The sequence below is a fragment of the Dryobates pubescens genome, chromosome 17 (genome assembly GCF_014839835.1).
Source record: "Dryobates pubescens isolate bDryPub1 chromosome 17, bDryPub1.pri, whole genome shotgun sequence".
NCBI classification, from domain to species: Eukaryota; Metazoa; Chordata; class Aves; order Piciformes; family Picidae; genus Dryobates; species Dryobates pubescens.
Window position 1 is genome coordinate 9,858,540 of NC_071628.1, and position 22,747 is coordinate 9,881,286.

Consider the following 22,747-nt stretch of genomic DNA (forward strand, 5'->3'; position numbering starts at 1 on the left):
ATCTCAAAGGGTCTTCTCCCATCAAAGCCATTCTGTGGTTCTGTGGATTTGGGATGCAAAAAGCACTGGACACATTGTTCCTCCAGCATGGATGCTCCTTGTCAGTCCCCATAAATTCTAGCTCAGATTCAATCCTTTCTGGAGGTGGAGACAGTGGTGCCAGCACGAGGGGTCCCTCCAGCTGTGTGTCACAGAGGTCCTTTAGGAGGAAATAAAAGCAGCATCCAGAGGCCACCTTGGTGGAAGAGGGATGGGCAGTGCCAGGTTGATGGCATCAAGTGGCTGGACTTGATGATCTTAAAAGGTCTTTTCCAAGCACAGTGTTGAGCTTTCCCTGCATGGCTTCCATGCTTCAGTCCAATCCTGCTCCAGCTTCCATGGGTCCAAAGGAAAACTCCTTGCTCTGCAAAGAGAGACCTTCCCACGGGGTGGACTCTGAGCAAGGAGATGTTAAGATGTCCAACATATTAAGGTGACAACCACAAGGCTTCCTGTTAATACAGGATTCAAGAACCCTCAACTATTTCTTGGCTTCCACTTCTCCCAGTCCCCAGCTTCTTAAACTCCAGTTGTCCCCATTAAAAGTTTAATGAGGGGCAAAACAGGATCACTCCAGCCCGACAGGAACAGAGGAGGGTTTCATGCCCAACACCTTCCCCATAAAAAAAAAGGGCTCATTCATCACCAAGCCCCAGAGCAACAGAGCCCCCATGAGCTGCTCCTGCCAAGGAAAACCTCCTTTCCACTGCAGGTTGCCATGGCAATCCCAGCCTCCTCCACATCCCAGCTGGACCCGAGATGGGGGCTGCAAAACCAGCCACAGAGAAACGACCTGGCGTGGGGAGGGGTGGGGGTAGGGGTGGGAGAGCTGCAAAGGGCACCCCAAGGGAGGCACCCCCTGATGGGAACACCTCCTGGGATGCTCCCCTTGAGGATATTGAAAAAGAAAAGCAAAATACAAAGAAAGGGGGAGAAAAAAAGCAGCATTCTCAGGTGTGAGAAGAGCTTCTGCAGTGACCTCCTTGCTCCCATCCTGATCTCTCTTTCCAGTCCCTACCACCATAGAATGGTAGGTGACTGGAGGGACCTCTGGAGATTGTTGAGGCCAACCCCCACCACCAAAGCAGGATCACCTAGGGCAGGTCACACAGGAACACACAGCCAGAGGGGTTGTGAAACACTTCCAGAGAAGGAGACTCCACCACCTCTCTGGGAAGCCTGCTCCAGGGATCCAGCAGCCCTGGAAGTTCCCCCTCATGTTGAGGTGGAACTTCCTGGGATTCAGTTTGTGTCCATTGCCCCTTGTCCTATTCACAGGACACCACAGAAAGTCTCCAGAGGAGACTCCACAACCTCTCTGGGCAGCCTGCTCCTGGGCTCCAGCACCCTCACACCAAAGAAATTTCTCCTCCTCTTCAGATGGAGCCTCCTGGGTTCCAGTTTGTGCTCACTGCCACTTGTCCTGTCCCTGGGCACCACTGACAAGAGTCTGGCCCCTTCTTGACACAAGAACACCATCCTGATGTCCTGGATGGTCCTGCTGGAAAAGAGCAGCTGCATCCTTGGGGTACTGCTGGTGTTTGTTCAGTCAGGGGGGTTGGGGATTGGGTCCAGCTCTGAGCTTCCCAGGTCAAGAGAAAAAACAAGGAGCTACTGGAGAGAGTCCAGCAGAGGCTGGGAAGGTGCTGAGGGGCCAGGAGCATCTCTGTGAGGAGGAAAGGCTGAGAGCCCTGGGGCTGCTGAGCCTGGAGGAGAGCAGCCTGAGAGGGGGTCTGCTCAGTGCTCAGCAAGAGCCAAAGGGTGGGGGGCAAGAGAATGGGGCCAGACTCTTGTCAGTGGTGCCCAGGGACAGGACAAGGAGCAATGAGCACAAACTGGAACCCAGGAGTTTCCACCTGAACAGCAGGAGAAGCTTGTTTGGCGTGAGGGTGCTGGAGCCCTGGAGCAGGCTGCCCAGAGAGGTTGTGGAGTCTCCCCTGGAGAACCTCTAACCACCCCCTGGCCCTTGTGATGCTGGGCAAGCTGCTGTGGGTGCCCCTGCTGGAGCAGGAGGGCTGCACCGGATGATCTCCAGAGGCCCCTTCCAACCCCAGCCACGCCGGGATGCTGACGGTGGCTCGTTAAAAAGGGCAACCAGTCAGGACAACCTGAAATCCCAATTAATCCCCCCCCTCCTCCAGCCCTCCCCATCCCTGCCAAGAATCTGACCTGCTGCTGGACAAGAAGCACTTCTAGGGTGGTGTTTCGGGGAAGGGAAAAAAAAACCCCCACACAGCAGAGGAAACATCTGCAGCGGCGATAAATCACCAGCGGCAGAGCGCTTGGCCACGGGGCTGGCTGTCCCCGGCACCCGCTCTTAAAGCGGCCCAGGGCTGCCACCAGCACCCAAAAGCACTTCAGGGCACGAAGAGCAGCTGCTGGAGCCGAGTCAAGAGCTGGGCAGGAGCTGCAGAGCGCTGGCATGGTGCTAAACCCCCGCGGGCTGGCTCTCCCCGGCGGCTCCGGCTCCGCGCCCCTCTGGTCTTTACACCTGGCCGTGGCGGAGGGAAGCTCCAAAATAACTCCTGGCAGCGACGGGAGACGAAGAGCAGGGCTGAAAGGAGCGACCCCCCCCGAGCTGCCACGACCTTCCTGGGCAACCTGCTGCCCCCCACTCTCTCCCCGGAGGTGCTCAAGGCCAGGTTGGATGAGGCCCCCAGCGACCTGCTCCGGTGGGAGGTGTCCCTGCCTCCTGGGGCAGGGGGGGTGGAACTGGATTATCTTCCAATTCCCTTCCAGCCCAAACCATTCTGTGATTCTATGAAGCAGGGTGAGGGGATGGGGGGTGGGGGGAGCCTGCACCCCCATGTGACACCCTGCAGAGGATGCTCTGGGCAATGGAGAGGTTTGTTATGACAGACATGAACCTTGGTCACAAGGGAAAGAGAGCTGCAAGGGATAGAATAGGATAGAATAAACCAGGTTAGGAGAGACCTTCAAGATCATCAAGTCCAACCTATCACCCAACACCATCTAATCAGCTAAACCATGGCACCAAGCACCCTATCAAGTCTCCTCCTAAACACCTCCAGGGATGGTGACTGCACCACCTCCCTGGGCAGCACATTCCAATGGGCAATCTCTCTCGATGAAGAACTTCTTCCCAACATCCAGCCTAAACCTCCCCTGGCACAGCTTGAGACTGTGTCCTCTTGTTCTGGTGCTGCTTGCCTGGGAGAAGAGACCAACCCCCACTTGGCTGCAGCCTCCCTTCAGGTAGCTGTAGACAGCAGTGAGGTCTCCCCTGAGCCTCCTCTTCTCCAGGCTAAGCAACCCCAGCTCCCTCAGCCTCTCCTCACAGGGCTGTGCTCCAGACCCCTCCCCAGCTTTGTTGCCCTTCTCTGGACACCTTCCAGCACCTCAACATCTTTCCTAAACTGAGGGGCCCAGAACTGGACACAGGACTCCAGGTGTGGCCTGAGCAGTGCTGAGCACAGGGGCAGAATGACCTCCCTGCTCCTGACCCTGCCCATCCCTGGGTTTTTCCCACCACCCTCGGGCAGGACCCCATGACAGAGGACCAGACCCAAACCCCTTCAACACGTGGGAGGCTTTGGAACCAGCACTCAGCCACATTCTGAGGCTGGAGCAGTTTGTAGGACCCAGCCCCATGGCAGTTTCTTCCAGAGCAAGCTGCAGAAAGCAGCTCAACCACGTGCATGGAACCTAGATGGTTTCATGGAATCACAGAATTGTTTCAGTTGGAAAAGACCTCTAAGATCATGGAGTCCAACCACCCACCTAAGGCCACCATGGCCTGAAGTGCCACCTCCACACAGTTCTTGAACACCCCCTCCCCCCAGGGAGGAAAGCAAATTGGTTTCAAAGCACATCCCAGAAGAGATTTTGGGCCCCAGCAGATTCCAGCTCCCACCTCCTCTTGCTCATTGATTTTAAACGGTGGAGACAAGGTGTTGAGCACACAGCATGGCCCATTCAGCCCTTTCTCCTCTTGAAAACACACCAAAGCCTTATCAAGATCTTCCCCCACCAGCCCTGGAGCAATGCAACTGCAAAAGCTGCCAAAGGTGATGGTCCTTGGGATGCAGGAATGTGGCATCAGCATCCTCCCAGGGTTCACTTCAGGCTCCCAAGGAGAAGCAACCAGGCACAGAAGAGTCCAGGGAAGAAGCACCTGACCCCCAATAGCACAACTCCTTCCACCACCCCCACCCCCACCAATAATTGAGATGGATCCAGACCACCACAACCCACCTCAGGCGTCCTAGTGCCCCCTCTCCCCCTTCCCCCACCTCCTCACCCCTTGGAAGAGAGGTTTGGTGGCAGAGGAGGAAGGAGGAGGAGGAGGAGTAAATCACACCAGCAGTGAAGCACCAGAAGCATTTGTTGAAACCAGGATATTGTCTCTTTAAGGACATGAAAATAAGGCCCTTGAGCAGTGTGGTTCTCACTCCCAGCACACAATTATGGGTACTTTCAGCTGTCTACCACCATTTCAAGTGCTCTCTCCAACCAGGCTGTCAATGGCATGTTGAAAGCTATTTGTGGCTGCTATCGTTATTAGCAAAGTGGAGAGCTTCACTGATGAGAATTCAATTCGGGAAGGGGGGGTGGGGGGGAGGCTGCTGGAGGGCTGGGTCACAACCCCTCATTACAGAATTAGCACCAGAACCAAGGTTGAGGGGGTGCAGAGCCCACTCAGAACCACCCCCACCCCTCCTCCCCCCCAAACCCAACCAAGGTTCTCAGAAAGCACACAGGGCTCTCAAAAGCCAGCTGGGAGCCCTCACAAGCCAGAACCCAAGCAGGAGTCCTCCAAAACCCACCCAGGACTGCCTACAGCTTCACACAGGGGGCCCTCAAAATCGACCCAGGAACACTGCAATCCACAGGACACCCTACAATCGACCCAGGAGCCCTCAAAAGCCAGCACAAGACCTCCAAAAAGCCACACACAACCCCTCCAAACCCGGCCAGGATCCTTCAAACTCCACAAAGGACAATCAAAACCCCAGCCAGGAGCCCTCAAACCCCACACAGGCATCCCCAAAATCCACAGACACACACACACCCCTCCCTCAAACCCCAACAATCCACAAAGGATCCTTCAAACACCACAGAGGACCACCAAAACCCACACAGGACACCCCAAACTCCAGCCAGGGCCTCCAAGAATCCACACAGGACCCCTCAAACTCCAACCAGGAGCCCCAAAAAGCCACTCCAAGCTTTAAATGTTTGAGCACCAAACCAAGATGTGGAGAGCTCTCAGTGAGAAAAAAAAACCACCACCACCATCTGACACCAAGGTTGTCCTCTCCAAGTGTCCATTTCCTCGTGGAGATAAAAGAACACAAAAGCCCTCCCCAAAATACACCCAAACAAAACCAAACCACCAAATAAAACCATGAAATAATGAAGATTTCCTTTTGGATTCTTTCCTTCCTGCCCCTGGTCACAGCCAGTGCTGGTCCAGAGAGCCTTCCTGCCCCTGGTCACAGCCAGTGCTGGTCCAGAGAGCCTTCCTGCCCCTGGTCACAGCCAGTGCTGGTCCAGAGAGCCTTCCTGCCCCTGGTCACAGCCAGTGCTGGTCCAGAGAGCCTTCCTTCCCCTGGTCACACCCAGTGATGGTCCAGAGAGCCTTCCTGCCCCTGGTCACAGCCAGTGATGGTCCAGAGAGCCTTCCTGCCCCTGGTCACAGCCAGTGCTGGTCCAGAGAGCCTTCCTGCCCCTGGTCACAGCCAGTGCTGGTCCAGAGAGCCTTCCTGCCCCTGGTCACAGCCAGTGCTGGTCCAGAGAGCCTTCCTGCCCCTGGTCACACCCAGTGATGGTCCAGAGAGCCTTCCTGCCCCTGGTCACACCCAGTGATGGTCCAGAGAGCCTTCCTGCCCCTGGTCACACCCAGTGATGGTCCAGAGAGCCTTCCTGCCCCTGGTCACATCCAGTGATGGTCCAGAGAGCCTTCCTGCCCCTGGTCACATCCAGTGATGGTCCAGAGAGCCTTCCTGCCCCTGGTCACAGCCAGTGATGGTCCAGAGGTCCTTCCTTCCTCTTGTCACATCCAGTGATGGTCCAGAGGGCCTTCCTTCCTCTTGTCACACCCAGTGATGGTCCAGAGGGCCTTCCTTCCTCTTGTCACATCCAGTGATGGTCCAGAGGGCCTTCCTTCCTCTTGTCACACCCAGTGATGATCCAGAGGTCTTTCCTTCCCCTGGTCACATCCAGTGATGATCCCGAGACCCTTCCTTTGACCACATCCAGCTATGATCTAAAGATCCAAGCAAAACCAGTGCAAACCAAAAAAAAAACCCAACACACCCACACCAGGAAAAGGCAAAATCCTGGAGGTTAAGAATCAAACTGACCTTTACAAAAAGAACTGAATTATCCAGGTTAAAAAAGAAAAGAAAAGAAAAGAAAAATTCCTGAAGATTTGGGAAAGCTGCTCCCAGGATGCAGAGTGTGCTGATGCAAGGAGCTATTTGTTGCCTTCATATATCCAACCAAGCTGGGTAGTCACTTCCTAAATATTTCCTTGCATATGGAATTGTTTATGAGACTCCTTATTTATATTTCTTTCCCCCCTCAAAGGAGAGGGGGGAAAAAAAGAAACCAAGTGAGGAAAAAAAAAAGAAGAGAGAGAGAGAGAGAAAGAGGAAGGAGGGTAAGGGGAAAAAAAAAAAGCCAACCCAACCACCAAGCCCCCACCAACCAAACCCACCCCAAACATATGCAGATGCTTAATATGCAGCGTGGAGGAGATAATCTGTTATATAAGCCCAGAGCCAGACAATCCCTTTTCTTTCTCTCTCTCTCTCTGTTTCCCCCCCCCCCCCCTTCCCTTCCCTCCCTCCCTCCTCTTCTGAGCTTCTGAGATGAAGTATCCATCAATGTTTGTCTCAAGCAGATGTAATCACAAGCAGTCAAGTCTGGAGGGCAGGACACCGCATGAATAATTCAAGCACTTCAGTCTCTCCCTCGATTGTGTGCAGATAAACACAAGTCAACCGCTAAACAGGTCAGCTGAGAAAACTTGTTTGTTCAGGACCAGCCACCCTCAACCAGCTGCAATTACCACCCAGATGCCTGGTTGTGGGTTTGTTGGGGTTTTTTTTTCCCCCTCCCCTCCTCTTCCCCCCCCCACCACCTTCCTTCTGTAAAAGGCTCGTCATTTTCAGCCCTCCCCCCCCTCCTCAAAAAAAGGAGAAAACCCTCCCAAGCATCCATTTAAGCCCAGCCCTCATCCCCCCCTTTCAAGGCTCCTCCTGAAGGATGCTCCTCCAGCATCCCACCGCGGCAATTAAACCGCCAGACAGCTTCACCTCCTCAAACTTCAACCCTCCCCCCTCTCCTCCGTCCCCTCCCACCACCACCCTTCCCTCTCTCCACACCACCTCCCAGCAGCAGACACGCAGCGTTACGTCCCCAGGAACAACTTCCAAGCCCAGGCGAGGCGGGGGGGTTGGAATCAACTGGAGAAGGTTTTGACCGATGTGCGAGGCGGTGCCGGCGGGGATGGTCCCCAGGCGAGTCACACCGACCACGCCACCCCGTGGGAAACGAGCAACCCTGCCAAATCCCGGGTCAAAGAAAGGGCCGAGATGGCTCAGCCCGGGCCCAGCCCCACGGGCAAAACAAATCGCCCCGAGCTTCCTCCCTCGGTCACCCTCAAAACCGTCACCGAGGGTCGGGCGCCGCAGGGGACGGGACCTCGCGCGGTCCCGGGGAAAGAGCAGATGGTGGAAGGCTCCCTTTGCGCCTCGATGAAGACAAAGCCTGGGATGGGGGTCTCGGCCCCCGCCCCCCCCCCCCCTCCAGCCCCAACGCTCCTCCTGTGGTGCCAAACCATCCTGCAGTGCCAAAGCCTTCAGCCCGTGGCGGAGAACCATCCCGCGGGGCGCAGCCGACCGTCCCGCGGCGCAGAACCGTCCCGCGGCGCGCAGCCAACCGACCATCCCGCGATGCAAAAGCCTCCCTCAGGTCACTTTTGTTTGGTTGCACTGGTGGCAAACACACTGCACATCTTGGTCCAAAAGCAACTGCTTCCAAAGCTTCAACTGAGAGGGTAAGCTCCACACCTTCTGCTGGATCCTTGCAGCACCTCCCCAGAGCGAAGGACGTTCGAGCAGGTGGGCGGCGAGAAGCGTTCCCCTCTCCCAAGGGCAGCCAGTTACTCCAAATCCCTTGGGCTCTTCTGCAGGCTCCTTGTTCCTCTGGATGCAGGTCAAACAGGAGGTGATGGGCTTCCCCAACACGAAGCCACCAGGGTCCCAAGCACCAATCTTACACGCAGGGACACTTCTGCCCTCACCAAACCACGGCCGAGGTCTCCAGGAGCCACAGCCTAGCCCCATGGGTCCCTCCTTTGCATGAGGGACTGGAGCTACTGCACAGCCACCCCTGGAGCTTCCCACAAGGACTCTTTTGTCCAGGCTGGAGCAATTGAAGAGAAAGAAGTTGGGATTATCCGCATGGAAGGAGATATTTTCACAGAACTGAAGACTAATCAGGAATTATTTTTGTGGCCCTGTGATTACCAAGCCAAAAACTAGAAGGGAGGAGGGAGGAGAAGAGCAAACTCACAGCCACACTGCTAACAAAGTGGGAGAGGTACCTGGTGGGGTGCAGATCTGGAAGGGGGACCTGGGATGTGGAGGGGCTCAAATCTGGAAGGGGAAAGAGCCCTGGGATGTGGAGGGGCTCAAATCCAGGAGGGGGAAAGAGCCCTGGGATGTGGAGGGGCTCAAATCCAGGAGGGGGAAAGAGCCCTGGGATGTGGAGGGGCTCAAATCCAGGAGGGGGAAAGAGCCCTGGAATGTGGAGGGGCTCAAATCCAGGAGGGGGAAAGAGCCCTGGAATGTGGAGGGGCTCAAATCCAGGAGGGGCACAAAGAGTGATGCTGCTCTTAAGACCCAAAGAAATAAAGTAACTAGACAACTAAACCCCCCAAAACCTGAAAACCTAACCCCCCCAAAGCAACCTTTTGGAGCTGAAGGAAGCTGATTTGCAGCTGGCAAAGTTGATGTCAATTCCCATCTGCCTGAAGTTCTTAATGAGAACTCCTTCTAAAACCAGTAAGCAGCAGCAGCAGCCCAAATAATCAGGTCTAATCTCAAATAATAACTTTATTCCTTTAAGTTTTACCATCATGTGCCCAGCCTTTAGGCTCTTTAACGATAATCTTATCAAGGTAGCACACCACATTCTGCTCTGGCCTCTCCTAGATTTTTCCCCTTCAGGCAAAGTTACATCTTAAGAGAAGACTCCATGAAAAAAAAAAACAAACCAACCCAACACACAACAAAACACAACCAAAAACAAACCAACAGCAAAACAAACCCAAACCAAAGCCACAACCAAAATGAAAAGCACTGAACGTTGCTTCATTCTTTCCAGATGCAAAGGCAAATTGAGCAACACAGCGGCGAGGTAGCAGCATCCCTGAAGATAATGCCCTCCCCAGGTCTCATGCTACAGCAGGGTTGTGACCTCAGAAACAGCCTCCTTGTACCAACAATAAAACCACAAAGGAACAGCAGCAGCAGCAGCAACAACAACAGGAAAAGCAGGAGATAGAAAGCATTCTGCCAGTGGTGGGAATGGGCTATTCCAGGTATCCAGCTTCCAGGCTGGAAGATAAAAGTTGTTTCCACCTCTTGCTGTTCATCAACACTGCTCAAAAGTCTGTGTTCTATGGAATCCCAAACTGGTTTGGGTTGAGCAAGACCTCTAAGCTCACCCAGTCCAACCATAGCCTAAGCTTTCTCTCTCTCTCTGTACACAGCTCTTAGACCACAGAACCATACAATTGTTAGGGTTGGAAGAGACCTCTAAAATCCCAAGTCCAAGCATCAACCTAAGACCACCATGACCATTAAACCACGTGGCAAAAGTCCACCTGTCAATCTAAAGCCACCCTGGCTACTAAACCATCTCCCCAAGTGCCATGGCCACAGGTTTTTTGAACACCTCCAGGGATGGTGACTCCACCACCTCCCTGGGCAGCCTGTCCCCAATGCCTGACCACTCTTGCAGTGCAGGAATGTCTAATGTCCAACCTAAACCTCCCTTGGTGAAGCTTGAGGACATTTCCTCTTTTCCTGTCACTTGTTCCTTGGGAGAGGAGACCAATGGGCCCCACACCCAGGTCCAAGCTGCTTTTAGGGAGTTGTAGAGAGCCAGAAGGTCTCCCCTCAGCCTTCCTGAATACTCCCAGGTGCCTCAGCTGCTCCTCACAAGTCCTCCAGACCCTTCACCAGCTTCACTGCCTTTCTTTGGGCCTGCTCCAGCACCTCAACGTCCTTCCTGGAGTGAGGGCCCCAAAACTTCCCTAAATACAGGCAAAAAAAAGGCAATTAAACCCATCCCCTAATACCAACACTGAGCCACAAGCCTGGGAGCCACATCACTGCCTTCACTCCTCCTTACATTTAGTGCAGCCAGAGTCTGGTTTAGTCCAGGTTGGGAAAAGGGGCAACAGGTCATCCATCCATCCACCCACCCACCAATCAATTAATCACATTAAATCAATCAATCCACTCCAATCCATTCCAGCCCAGTTGCTCCCTCCTTGAACTCACTCACCTGTTTGTGCATTTCAATATTCAACCCATAGGACATCTCGTAGTACTGGGAGGTGGGGGAGAGAAGAAAAAAAAAAAGAGAGCCAAAACCCTCAAATCAACCAAAGCTCAGAATTCATTTCACAGCAGATTTGTTGGGTTTGGGGTTTTTTGTTGGGGTTTGTTTTTTTTTTTTCCTTCTACTGTAAAACCATCCTCAAAAAGCAACCCCCTGGCCTCAACTGGGCTTCCAGTAACTGAGCAGACAAGGCTAATCAGGTTCCTTCCTAATAAGCAGATGTTCTGTGGGGATGAACTGGTGTGCACACAGGAGGGACACTCCTTTTTTTTCCTCCCCTTTTCTCCTCCTAAGCTACTTAGAAAAACAAAAGAGGTGCAGATCTGGGTGACAGGCGTCTGCACAGCCCTGGCAGAACAGGTACAGCCCAGTAAGTCTGGCCAAAAACCCAGTTTCTCACTGGGAGGGGAGGAGGAGGAAGGGGGTGGTGTGTGGATTTATTTACAACCCCCCACACACCTTGCTTCCCAGTCCAGCAGGGCTCGGGGAATCACCTTCAGTTCCTCCCTTCACCCTGGAAGAACTGGGTGGTGGGAGCCCTTAACCCACCACAAACACAAATCACCCCACTTTGGGCCACAAAGAAAGAGGGGTTTCAACCCAGCTCCTTCCTTCCCACTGGGAAAATGGGGTGGTGGGAGCCCTTAAGCCACCACAAACACCAATCACCCCACTTTGGGGACCAAATCTGGGCACAGAAGAAAGGGAGGTTGGGGCAACAAAGAGCCCAGGATGGGAGGGGATGCTCCAGGAAGACATTCTGGGGACCCAACCAAACGCTCCAGGGGACTCCCAGGGTCACCTTCTGCTACCCCTAGGGTCACCCCCCCTGCATGCTGCCCCTGTCATGCATCACCCACCCCCACCCCCCCCATCCCAGAGTCACCAGCAAAACACAAAAGGGCTAAGATCAAACTTGGCAGCCAGGGGAGGAGAGAGCAAGCAGGGAACCTTCTCTCTACCCCTAAAATGGGGGTGCCAAGGTCCTTGGGCTAGCAGCCAGATGTTCCATGGGGGTGTCCCTTTGTGTGTGTGTGTGTGTCCTCCCCCCTACTCCAGCTGGGTTAAGGACATTCAGAGCTTGATCTGCAATCTGATTAAAGTCTCTCACCATAACATAATGGCGCTGCATCTCCGTCTTCTCGTTGGCCAGTTTATCATACTCCACTTTCAAACTGGGAGGGGAAATGGGGGGGGGAAAGAGGATATATGAAAAAAGAGGGGTGAGACCCTGTGAGCCACACCTCAACGCTGTCCCCTCCCCACCCCAGCCCCAGGGCTCACCTGTGGTACTGGGCTTGTAGGAACTGGAACTCGTCCTTGATGCGGTCGCAGGATTCGGCTACAGTGAATTTGAAGCCCGGTTGGCCCGGCTGGTGAGGAGCCTGGGGGGGGGTGGGGGGGAGGAAAAGTGCTTAGCACTGGGGGGGGGGAGGGGGGGGTTCGGGGTGGGGGGGGGTGGGGGGACACTGGGATACACTGGGTGCCAACCCCAGGGCGTCATAGCGGGGCTGGGGTGCGGTTAATGGGACTCACCGGGACGTACCGGGGGAGAGAGGGGTGCTGGGGTGGGTAGGGAGGTGGTGGTGGGGGGGCCACTAAATACTGGGCCTGGGGAGGGGGTCTGTGGCAGGGCTAGGGGTATGGTTAATGGGACTCACTGGGATACACTGGGAGAGAGGAGCGTTGAAGGTGCATAGGGTGGACACCAGGTGCCAGCCTGCCCCCAGGGGGTCATGGAAGGACTGGGGGGCAGTTAATGGGACTCACTGGGATGTACTGGGACAGAGGGGTGCTGGGGTGGGTAGGGAGGACACCGGGTGGTGGGCCGGGACAGGACTGGGGTATGGTTACTGGGACTCGCTGGGATGGAGTGGGACAGCAGGGTGTTGGGGTGGGGGGGGGGGGACATGGGATACTGACTGGTCCCCCAGGGTCATGGCAGGGCTGGGGGTGCAGCTACTGGGACTCCCTGTGCTCAACAGCACCGGGGAATGTACTGGGAAGGGGGTGTCAGGGGACACCAGGGGAAAGTGGGTGCTGGTCCTGGCGGGGGTCATTGCAGGGCTGGGGTGTGGTTAATGGGCTCACTGGGATATAGTGGGACAGAGGGGGGGGGTTGCAGTGGGGATGGAGAACACCAGGTACCGGTGCCAGGGGGGTCATGCAAGGACGGGGGGGTGCAGTTACTGGGACTCCCCGTGCTCAGCAGCGGGGGATGAACTGGGAAGAGGGTGTCGGGGTTCACCGGGTGCCACTCCTGGAGGTGGCAGGGCTGGGGGTGCGGTTACTGGAACTAGCTGGGATATACTGGGACGGAGGGATGTTGGGGTGGGGAGGGGGAGACCGGAGCAAAGCGGATGAAAGGGGTTGTGGATGTAAGGTTGGGTAGCGGGGTGGGGAAGGACGGGACACCGGGACTCACCGGGTGCCGGCCCTGGGGGTACATGGCAGGGCTGTGGGGCGCGGTCACTGGAACCAGTGGCGCCGTTCCTCGTTACTGGGATCGCTGGTGGTGCTGGTGGTGCCCGCCGGCCACGGAGCGTTCCCGGAGAGACCGAGAACTGGAACAAAGAGAGGAGAGGAAAGTCCGTGCGGGGGGCGGAGGAGCGGGGGTGGCGGGGAAGAAAGGGAGGCTTTGGGGGGGGGGGGAAGGTTGGGGGGGGGGGGGGAGAGGTGAGGGGGAGAAACGGACCCGGCCACCATCGGGGAAGGGCGCTGAGGGTCCCCACTTGCAAAATAAAACCGCTGGGGCCAAGAGATGGACCCCCCCGACACACACACACCCCTCACCCGCTTCCCCTTCCCCAAGATTCCCCGGTTCCATGGGGGTTCCATGGGGGGCTCCGCGGTGCTGCGCGGTTGCTGAGCTTCCTTTTTCCTCACACCCCACCCCCCCCACACACACACCCCCCCAATACCCAACACCCCCCCCCCCGGCTTCTTCCGTTCTCAGAGAAAGGCGGGGGGGGGGGGGGGAAAAATTAATTAAAAAAAGATTTAAAAATGTAAATAGCCTCGGAAAAAAAAAATAAAAGCGAAATGATTTTTAAAGTGAAATTAAAAAAAAAATAAAATCGAAAATAACGCAAAAAAATAATTTTATAAATAAATGTAAAAATTAATAAAACCCCAAAACAACAATTGAAAAAAAAAATTACCGAGCATTAAAAAAAAAAAAATAAAATGAAAAGCACTAACAAAACGCAACCAAAACAGACAGGGGATGGGGGGGGGGGCGGGGGGAAGGTTGGGGGGGGGTTGTAGGAGGGTATAGAAAGGTTTGGGGGAATAGGAGGGGTATAGGGGTTTCGGGGGAGGGATGGCGGGGTTTGGGCGGGGGGGGCCATAGTGGGGATAAGGGGGTTGAGGGGTGGGGGGAGGGGGATGGGAGGGGGAGAAGGAAGGAGGATCCCGCGGTAATTCCTGCTGCCAGGAAGAAGAAGCAGCGGGGGGAAAAAAAACAAAAAAAGGAGGAAAAAAAAAAAACAATTAGAAAAACAACCGAAAAAAAAAAAAAAGGGGTGGGGGGGGGGCTGGGGGTGGGGGGGGGTAGCAAAGGCAGGAACTAACGCCGGAGCACGACGGCCATGGAGGAGAGGAGGAGGGGGGGAGAAGGCCGTACACATCCGACTTCCCGGGAGCGCCGCGGACATGCGAAGTGCGAACGGTTCCTCCGCCTTTGCTGCTGCTCGCTGCCGCCGCCGCCGCCGTTTCCCACCCCCCACCCCCCCCCCAAAGCCTCCTGCTGCTGCTTCTTCTTCTTCTTCTCTCTGCTGCCCCCGGTTCAGCTCCGTTCCACCGATCTCGCCGTAACTCCACAAGCCATGATGGGTGCTGGGTGCTCCGGTTTAAGGTGCGTGGGGGGTCCAATCCCGTATCAAAAATAAGGGGGGGCTCTAAACGGAGCCCCCCACCCCAGGGGTGAGGCAGAGCCCGGAACACGCGGTGAAGATCGGTTCGCTCTCCGCTGCCTCCACCGCTGCTGCTGCCGCCGCCGCCGCCGCTGCTGCTGCCGTCGCCGAAGCGTTCGGGAGCCCGGGGTTGGAGGAGGGGGGGTGGGACACGGACGGGGAGGGGGAAACCGAGCGAACAAAACCCAGGGCGGATCTTTTTGCTTCGCTGACCAATAGGAACGTGAAGAGCCCACGTGGGGGACAGGAAAAGAGAGCGGTGATTGGCGAGTTGGCGGTGGAGACGTCACAATGGCAGCTTGTGTGTGGTGGAAGGGAGGGGAAAGAGGGGCGGTGGGGAGGCACGCCCCTTAATTTGCATACCGCACCCACCAGCCAATAAACCACACCCAGACACAATCAGACTACGCCCCTCCACACTAAACCACGCCCATGTTGTCACCAAGCCACTCCCTCCTCCCCAAACCACGCCCTCAATGGCACTAGACCACGCCCGTGTAGCCGCCAAACCACGCCCCCCTCCTCTCAGTCCCCGCCCGCCCCGTCCCCGCCGCCGCGGCCTCCCGGTTAACCCCCCTCGCCCCGCCGCTGCCTCCGGGGCTTGTCCCCAGCCTCTTCAGCTCCAAGCCATCATCGTTGAAGGCCTCATTCCGCCGTCTCTGCTGAAGGATGGCCCCAGCCCGGCGGCTCGTTAAATGGGTGCAACAGCCCAATTAGGGGCTGTAAAGCACAGCCAACCGGCAACACCGGGTGTTGGCGCTTCGCCGTACCGATTAAACGCTCGGTGTGGCGAGGAGTGGGAACGGAGAGGCCCCGCACCGTAACTGCCCTCCCTCTGCTATCCCTTCCCCGGCTCCCAACCCAGCCACAACGGGCCCTTTGATGTGCCGGGCCCAGTGGAGGCCGCAGCTCCGGTGCTGGCGGCGAGGACGAGAATGGGGAGGGGGGAATCGGCGCTTCCCACCGGCCCTTTCCCTTCCCGGCGCCTCCTTTCAAGTCTGAGCGGCTTTAATGAGGAACACGAGTAATGTCATTAACGTAACACGCTCCCGCCGAGCTGTCCGGTGGCCTGGCTATGGCGGGGATGGAGACGGAACAGACACCGGACTGGGGGACACACCAAGGAAGGAGCCATGGACGGGCAAGGGTGGGGAGGCCCAGGAAAGAGCCATGGGGGACCATCCAGGAAGGGGATGTGCAGGGACAGACGCGGGGATGCCCGGGATGAAGCCATAGAGGCACCATGGGAGACATCTGGAAATGAAGCCTGTGGGGTCCAAGATGGGAGGGGGGGACGACACATCCAGGAAGGAGACGAGCAGGGATACACTGGGGACACCAGCGATGGTGCCATGCAGGGTTCGGGGTGGGCGAATCAGGACACGCACACGGCACCCAGGAAAGAGACATGCGGGGACCTGGGGTGGTGGAGTGGGAAGGGGGACAATGGGGATGGAACTGTGCTGGGACCAGGAGGGGACCCCGCCGGGGGGGACAGCCGGTGATGAAGCCATGCGGGGGCCAAGGAGAACATCTGGCAGGAGATACGGAAGGCCCGGGACCGGAGGACACCGGGATAGGTGATAGGGCGACAGAAGACACCGGTGAACGCTCCCGAGCCGGGCCAGGCCCTACGGAGCGCGTCTCCGCGACACAAAATGGCTCCTTCCCTCTGACGTCACACGGAGCCTCCCCACCCCACGTGGGGCCGCGGCTAACGAAGCCCCGCCCTTCCACCAATCACAGCCAACGTCGCTGTGGCTTGCTCACAGCCCATTGGCCGACTTGTGGCGCGGGGGCGGGCGCTGTCCATCAAACCCACGCGGGGCCACTGCTGCTGACAAATGGCGGCGCGGCGGAGCCCCCCCTCTTCCCCTCCCCGGTTCCTCTTTACCCCCCCCGCCACAAACCCCCGGTTCCCCGGCCCAGCCCGCCCCGCTATGGCGGCTTAATTAGCTCGGAATGGCTTTTTTCCTCCCAGCTCAAACAATCTGTCACTGCCGCTGCGGGGGCGGCTGCAGCCCAGGGAGATTTGAGGGGGGTGGGGGGGGGGTGTCCTAAACCCCCCTCCCCTGTTTTATCCCTTAGTGGTAAAATTGCATCACACCCACCCCCCCACCCCCCCCGCTCACAAAAAGCCACCTCTGAAGGGGGGGTGATGTGACCCCATACACCAGCTCTTGGGGGTCCCCACCGAGCTTTTAGGACCCCCCCTTCCCATCCCTTTTTCATCCTTCAGAGGCAAAATTACAACGCAATTCTGTCCCCCCACCCCCCATAAAAAACAAGCCACCTCTGAGGGGAATGATGTGCCCCCCTGCAACTGCTCCTGGGGGGCTCCATCCAGCTTTTAGGACCCCCCCCCCCCTTCCAGCTTTTGGATCCCAACCCCCTCTCGGCTTTTTCATCCTTTAATGGTCAAATTACAGCTCCCCCCCCGCTCCATCCCCCCCAAGCTGCTTCTGACGGGGGCGATGTAACCCCCTACAGCAGCTCCTGGGGGTCGCCATCCAATTTTTGGGACACCCCCCCCCACCACCACCGCCTTAATCTCGGTCTCCGTCCCCCCCAACTCCCCCCGTCACCGCCACTAATTGGGCGCGTTCCCGAGGATGACGTCATAAGAAGTGTCAAGGGCTCGGTGCCCCTCATTGGTCCCCGCCGCCGGCCCCGCCTTGTCCCCCACGTGGGGCCCGGGCTTAAGAGCGCGGCGAGAGGGGAAACGTGGAGCGGATCCGCACAGATCGCTGCGCTGGAGTCTGCGGGAAGCCTAGCCTAGAGCTTTGAGGCTGCTTCTCACGGAGGGACCTCTAAAGGTCCGTCCAGCCCCCTGCAGCAAGCAGGGACAGCTGCAACCCGAGCAGGGTGCTCGGAGCCCCAAGCAACCGGACCGGCAATGGTTCCAGAGGTGGGGCAGCTCCCACCTCTTTGGGCAGCCTGGGTCAGGCTCTCAGCACCCTCACTATCAAACGTTTCTCCCTTCTCTCCAGTCTGAATCTCCCTCTTTGAGTTTCCACCCATTGGCCCTTGCCCTGTCACAACAGGCCCTTCTCAGAGTGCCTGTCCCCATCTTCCTCATGGGCCCACTTGAATGATCCCAGAATCCCATCATGGGGCAGGATTGGAAGGGACCCCTGGGAATCATCCAGTCCAACCTCCCTGCTAAAGCAGGGGCACTCACAGCAGCTTGCCCAGGATCACAAAGTCCATACTACACTTCTTCACTACACTGCTGCTCCCCCACCACTTTAGCCTTCCTCACCATCTCACCCCTTCTCACCATCCTGCTCTTCCTCACCATACTACTGCTTCTCATTACACTACCTTCCCTCACTACCTTGCTCATCATCCCCCTCTCCCTGGAGGTGCTCAAGGCCAGGCTGGATGAGGCCCTGAGCACCCTGCTCTAGTGGGAGGGTGGAATGAGATGATGTTTGAGGACCCTTCCAATCCAAACCACTCTGTGGATCATGCTCCTTCTCATGGCACTGCTCTTCCTCACCCTGCTGCACCTCCCTCGGGGTGCTGAGTCCCTGCAACCCCCACCCTGTGCACTCACTTTGCACATAACTGAGAATCAGAGAGTTGTGGCATGGTTTGGGTTGGAAGGGACCCTACAGATCCCTTGGTTCCACCTCCCTGCCATGGGCAGGGACACCTTCCCCTAGAGCAGGTTGCTCATCCAACCTTGTCTTAAACATTTCCAGGGATGAGGTGTCCACAGATTCTCAGGACAGCCTGTTCCAGCTTCTCACCACCCTCAGAGTAAAGAATTTCTTCCTAATGTCCAACCCAAATCTCCTCTGCCCTGGTTTCAACCCCTTGCCCCTCATCTTATCACCACAAGCCCTCATAAAATGTCCCTCTCCAGCTCTCCTCTTCTAGTTCTGGAAGGCTGCTCTCTGGAGCCCTTTCCTCTCCAGGCTGAACAGCCTCAACTTCCCCATCCTGCCCCCGTTAGGAGAGGTTGCTCCAGCCCTGATCATCTTTGTGGCCTCCTCTGGACCTGCTCCCTCAGTTCATTGTGCTGGAGGGGTGGCAGAAATGGGCACAGTGCTCCAGATGGAGTCTCAGCAGAGCAGAGCAGAGGGGCAGAATCGCTTCCCTTGACCTCCTGGCTGTGCTGCTTTTGATGTAGCCCAGGCCATGCTTGGCTTTTTTGGGCTGCCAGTGACCACTGCCTGCTCATGTCTAGCACCTCACCAACCAGCACCCCCAAGTCCTTCTCTGCAAGGCTGCTCTCAATCCACTCATCACCCAGCCTGGGTTTGTGCTTGGGGGTTGCCCTGAGCTGGAAAAGTGGGGGAAACTGGGATGATCCCAGCAGAGGGGGACTGAGCCAAATCCTGCTTTCTAGGACCTAATCCAATGGGCAGAGATGTGTTTAGGGTGTCAGGGAGTGATAGGACTGGGGGGAATGGAACAAGAATGGAAATGGGTAGGTTCAGGTTGAATGTTAGGAAGAAGTTCTTCCCCATGAGGGTGATGAGAGCCTGGCACAGGTTGCCCAGGGAGGTGGTGGAAGCCTCATCCCTGGAGGTGTTTGCAGCCAGGCTGGAGGTGGCTGTGAGCAACCTACTGTAGTGTGAGGTGTCCCTGCCCATGGCAGGGGGGGGGTTTGGAACTGGCTGATCCTTGAGGTCCCTTCCAACCCTAACAACTCTCTGACTCTATGTGTTGAGATGAACAAAAAAACACCCAACCTAGTTTGTTTTGCACTGAAAATTCCTTTCATGGCTCCAAGCAGACCACCTCAGAGGAGCTACCTCTCTCTCCCAGTGAGACAGCTTCTGATTTTTAATGGTTTCCCCCCTAAAAGAAAAAAGAGGTTGGAAACTTTTCTCCTCATTCCTCTCTCTGTTGTGCTGAACTCACAACGCTTCTGGTTACCTGATGCTCCTCACACCAGGACTGCCTGGAAAGAGCAGATGGTTTATTTTTACCTTATTCAAACTCACCTGGTTTAAGGGGGGGAGGGGAGATAAAAAAAGGCCAAAATCCCCAAACCCAGCACTTTTAAGGGTGAAAAGCAACCTTGTGGTTCACCAGCCCTGGGGGGTGTTCAACAAGCCTGTGGCCAGGGTGCTCTGGGGACGTGGTTTAATGGCTGTTGTGGTGGGGTTGGGTTGAATGAAGGTTGGACTTGATGGTAGAAGTGGGTAGATTCTGTTTGGATGTTAGGAAGAAGCTCTTCCCCATGAGGGTGGTGAGACACTGGCACAGGTTGCCCAGGGAGGTGGTGGAAGCCTCATCCCTGGAAGTTCTTAAGGCCAGGCTGGAGGTGGCTCTGAGCAAGCTGCTGCAGTGTGAGGTGTCCCTGCCCATGGCAGGGTGGGTTGGCACTGGCTGATCCTTGAGGTCCCTTCCAACCCTGACAATTCTTTGACTCTGTGATTTGAAATCTTCTCCATTTGCTCTTTGCACATCCCAAGGAGAAGCTCTCAGCTTTTCCCAGAAGGTCTTTTTCTTCTCCTTCTGAGGATTACTTTGGTTTGCTTTGGTTTGGGTTTTTTCCTCCCCCCCCCAAGTCTTAATGATCTCAGAAAAAGCCTCAGCAGGAGAAGCCACCAGCTTCTCTCCCAGCCAGCCATGAGATGTCATTGTCACTGCAGGCTGGGGGGCATCACATCCCTCCAGGGGTGATGTGAGGTGGGAGGGAGGCAGAGAAGAAGAAGAAGAAGAAGTCACTTTGTCTTCTCCCCAAGGCATTGCTGCCCAGGCTGAGCCCACCAGGTGCATAAGGATGAAGATGAGGATGAAGATCAAGGTGCATAAGGATGAAGATGAGGATGAAGATCACTCTGAACAACCTGATCCAGTTAGGGATGCTCCTGCTTACTGCAGCAGAGTTGGGCTTGATGACCTCTAGAGGTCCCTTCCAACCCAAAGCATTCTATGATTCCATAAGGTGAAGATGAGGATGAAGCTGACAACGAAGGTGGATGAGGATGAGGGTAAAGCAACCCCATGCAAAGGGCACCTCCCCACGGGGACATGACAGTGGAGCACCCCAGAGTGAGCAGAGCACATTGGGGTCTTTCAGGGTGATGTGGTCGTCGCTCCTTCTGGGGGCCATCGGTCCCAAGAGTGGTCTTGGCCACGGTGTGCCCGGTGCCAGGGTGCTGTGGGCTGGCAGATCTGGCCCCTTGTGAGGTCTCATGACCAGGGGAAAGGAAACAGGAGATGTCCTCATCCATCCTGTCTGGGGAGAAATCTCAGTCTCAGCTTCTGGGCACAGGGTGTTGTGACACCATCCTGTCCCCACCATGATGCCACCCTTCGGGGAAACCATCTGAGCTGCCCTTCCCCTTCCCAAATGGCCTCTGCAGAGCTGAGGAGCTTCATCCTCCCATGGCCACCAGACCCACACCACTGGTCCCAGCTGTCCTTGAGGGCTGTGGTGCAACTGTAAGATATAGGGGAGAGAAAAACCCTGCAGGATAAGGTTTGTTGCAGCCGGATGGGACCAAACATCTTCTCCAGACCCTCCACCAGCTGCATTGCCTTTCTCTGGACCTCTTCCAGCACCTCACTGCCCTTCTTGGAGTGAGGGGCCCAAAACTGAACCTGGGATTCAAGGTGTGGCCAGTCCAGGGTGGGGGAGGCAATCCCTGCCCCGATCCTGCTGGCCAACATCTGTGTATGAGCAAGAAGTTTTCTTCTCTTTCCCTCACCGTTTTCTCTGCACTCTAAGAGCAAGTCCACATGGTCTGATGACCCCTTGAAGCCATAACCAGCCTCATCCAGGGCACAGGAAAGAGGTTGGAGCAAGGTGGAGTCCCCCATCCCAGGAGGGGTTTCAAAGCTGTGGAGATGTGGTGCTGAGGGCCATGGTTTGGTGGTGACCTGGCAGTGCTGGGGGAATGGTTGGACTCAACGATCTTGGAGGTCCAAAGCTGTGGGGATGTGGTGCTGAGGGCCATGGTTTGGTGGTGACCTGGCAGTGCTGGGGGAATGGTTGGACTCTGTGATCTTGGAGGTCCAAAGCTGTGGAGATGTGGTGCTGAGGGCCATGGTTTGGTGGTGACCTGGCAATGCTGAGGTGATGGTTGGACTCTGTGATCTTGGAGGTCCAAAGCTGTGGAGATGTGGTGCTGAGGGCCCTGGTTTGGTGGTGACCTGGCAGTGCTGAGTTAATGGTTGGACTCAACGATCTTGGAGGTCCAAAGCTGTGGAGATGTGGTGCTGAGGGCCACAGTTTGGTGTTGCTGAGGCCACAGTTTGGTGTTGCTGAGGCCACAGTTTGGTGCTGCTGAGGGCCACAGTTTGCTGTTGCTGAGGGCCACAGTTTGGTGTTGCTGAGGGCCACAGTTTGGTGTTGCTGAGGGCCACGGTTTGGTGGTGACCTGGCAGCACTGGGGGGATGGTTGGACACGATCTTGGAGATCTTTTCCACCCTGAAGGCTTCCCTGGTTCTGTGCGCACACACACACACACATGCCCACGCTCACACACCTCCATCCCCACCTCTGTGACCAGCTGAACTCACCCAGCACCCCGGCAGTGCTCCCGGTGACGGCAACCAGCCCACGAGGTGACTTTTATCGCTGACAAGCCGGTCCCGGCCCCAGTCAATAGCCTGTGTTTACACTTGAGGTGACACTATCTGCCCTCTGAGCAGGGCAGGAGGACCTTGCCTGCCAAATTTCCTTCAGCTTTTCAAGTTTATCTAAACACAGGTTTCAGAGCTGGGAAGGCAACGAGACGCATTCTAATGACCCACCAGCGAGAACCCGAGGAGCTATCAGCAAGTTTATTTTGCTTTCTTGGCTTTATCTCCTCTTGGCAGGGAGTTTTTTTTCCAGCCCTCCCACAGTAAGGAAAAAGTTCAGTCCTGCCTCCATATCCCCCACCCCAACCCCCCAATCCAATATCCCCTTGTATGGTTTGGGACACCCAAAGCGGCTCCGAGCGACTTTGAGCATCCCGTGAGGGATGGGCTCTGAGCAGCAGGGGGAGAGAATTCCTGCACCATGGATCATGGAATCATAGAATGGGTTTGGGTCCCGTGCTCCATCGTGCCCTGGGGTGGAGCTTTTCCAAGTTAGAGTCACAGAATGGTTTGGGTTGGAAGGGACCTTAAAGATCATCTCCTTACACGCCCTCTGCCACGGGCAGGGACGCCTTCCCCTAGAGCAGGCTGCTCAAGGCCTCATCCTGCCTAGCTTTGAACACCTCCAGGGAGAGGGCAT

At 56.3% G+C, this 22,747-nt stretch overlaps 1 protein-coding gene across 5 annotated transcripts in view; it reads right to left on the bottom strand.

Moving 5' to 3' along the window:
• The window catches only part of TLE3 (TLE family member 3, transcriptional corepressor), a 41,240-nt gene extending 28,041 nt beyond the window's left edge, over positions 1-13,199 (bottom strand). For all 5 annotated transcript variants that reach the window (XM_054168802.1, XM_054168801.1, XM_054168800.1 and 2 more), the window contains exons 1-4: positions 13,067-13,199; positions 11,926-12,026; positions 11,753-11,816; positions 10,585-10,629 (exon numbers count right to left, since the gene is read on the bottom strand). In XM_054168802.1, coding sequence (XP_054024777.1) covers positions 10,585-10,629; positions 11,753-11,816; positions 11,926-12,026; positions 13,067-13,090 — 234 coding nt within the window. In that variant the 5' untranslated portion in view covers positions 13,091-13,199. The remainder of the gene's footprint in view (positions 1-10,584; positions 10,630-11,752; positions 11,817-11,925; positions 12,027-13,066) is intronic.
• Between the last annotated feature and the right edge of the window lie 9,548 nt (positions 13,200-22,747).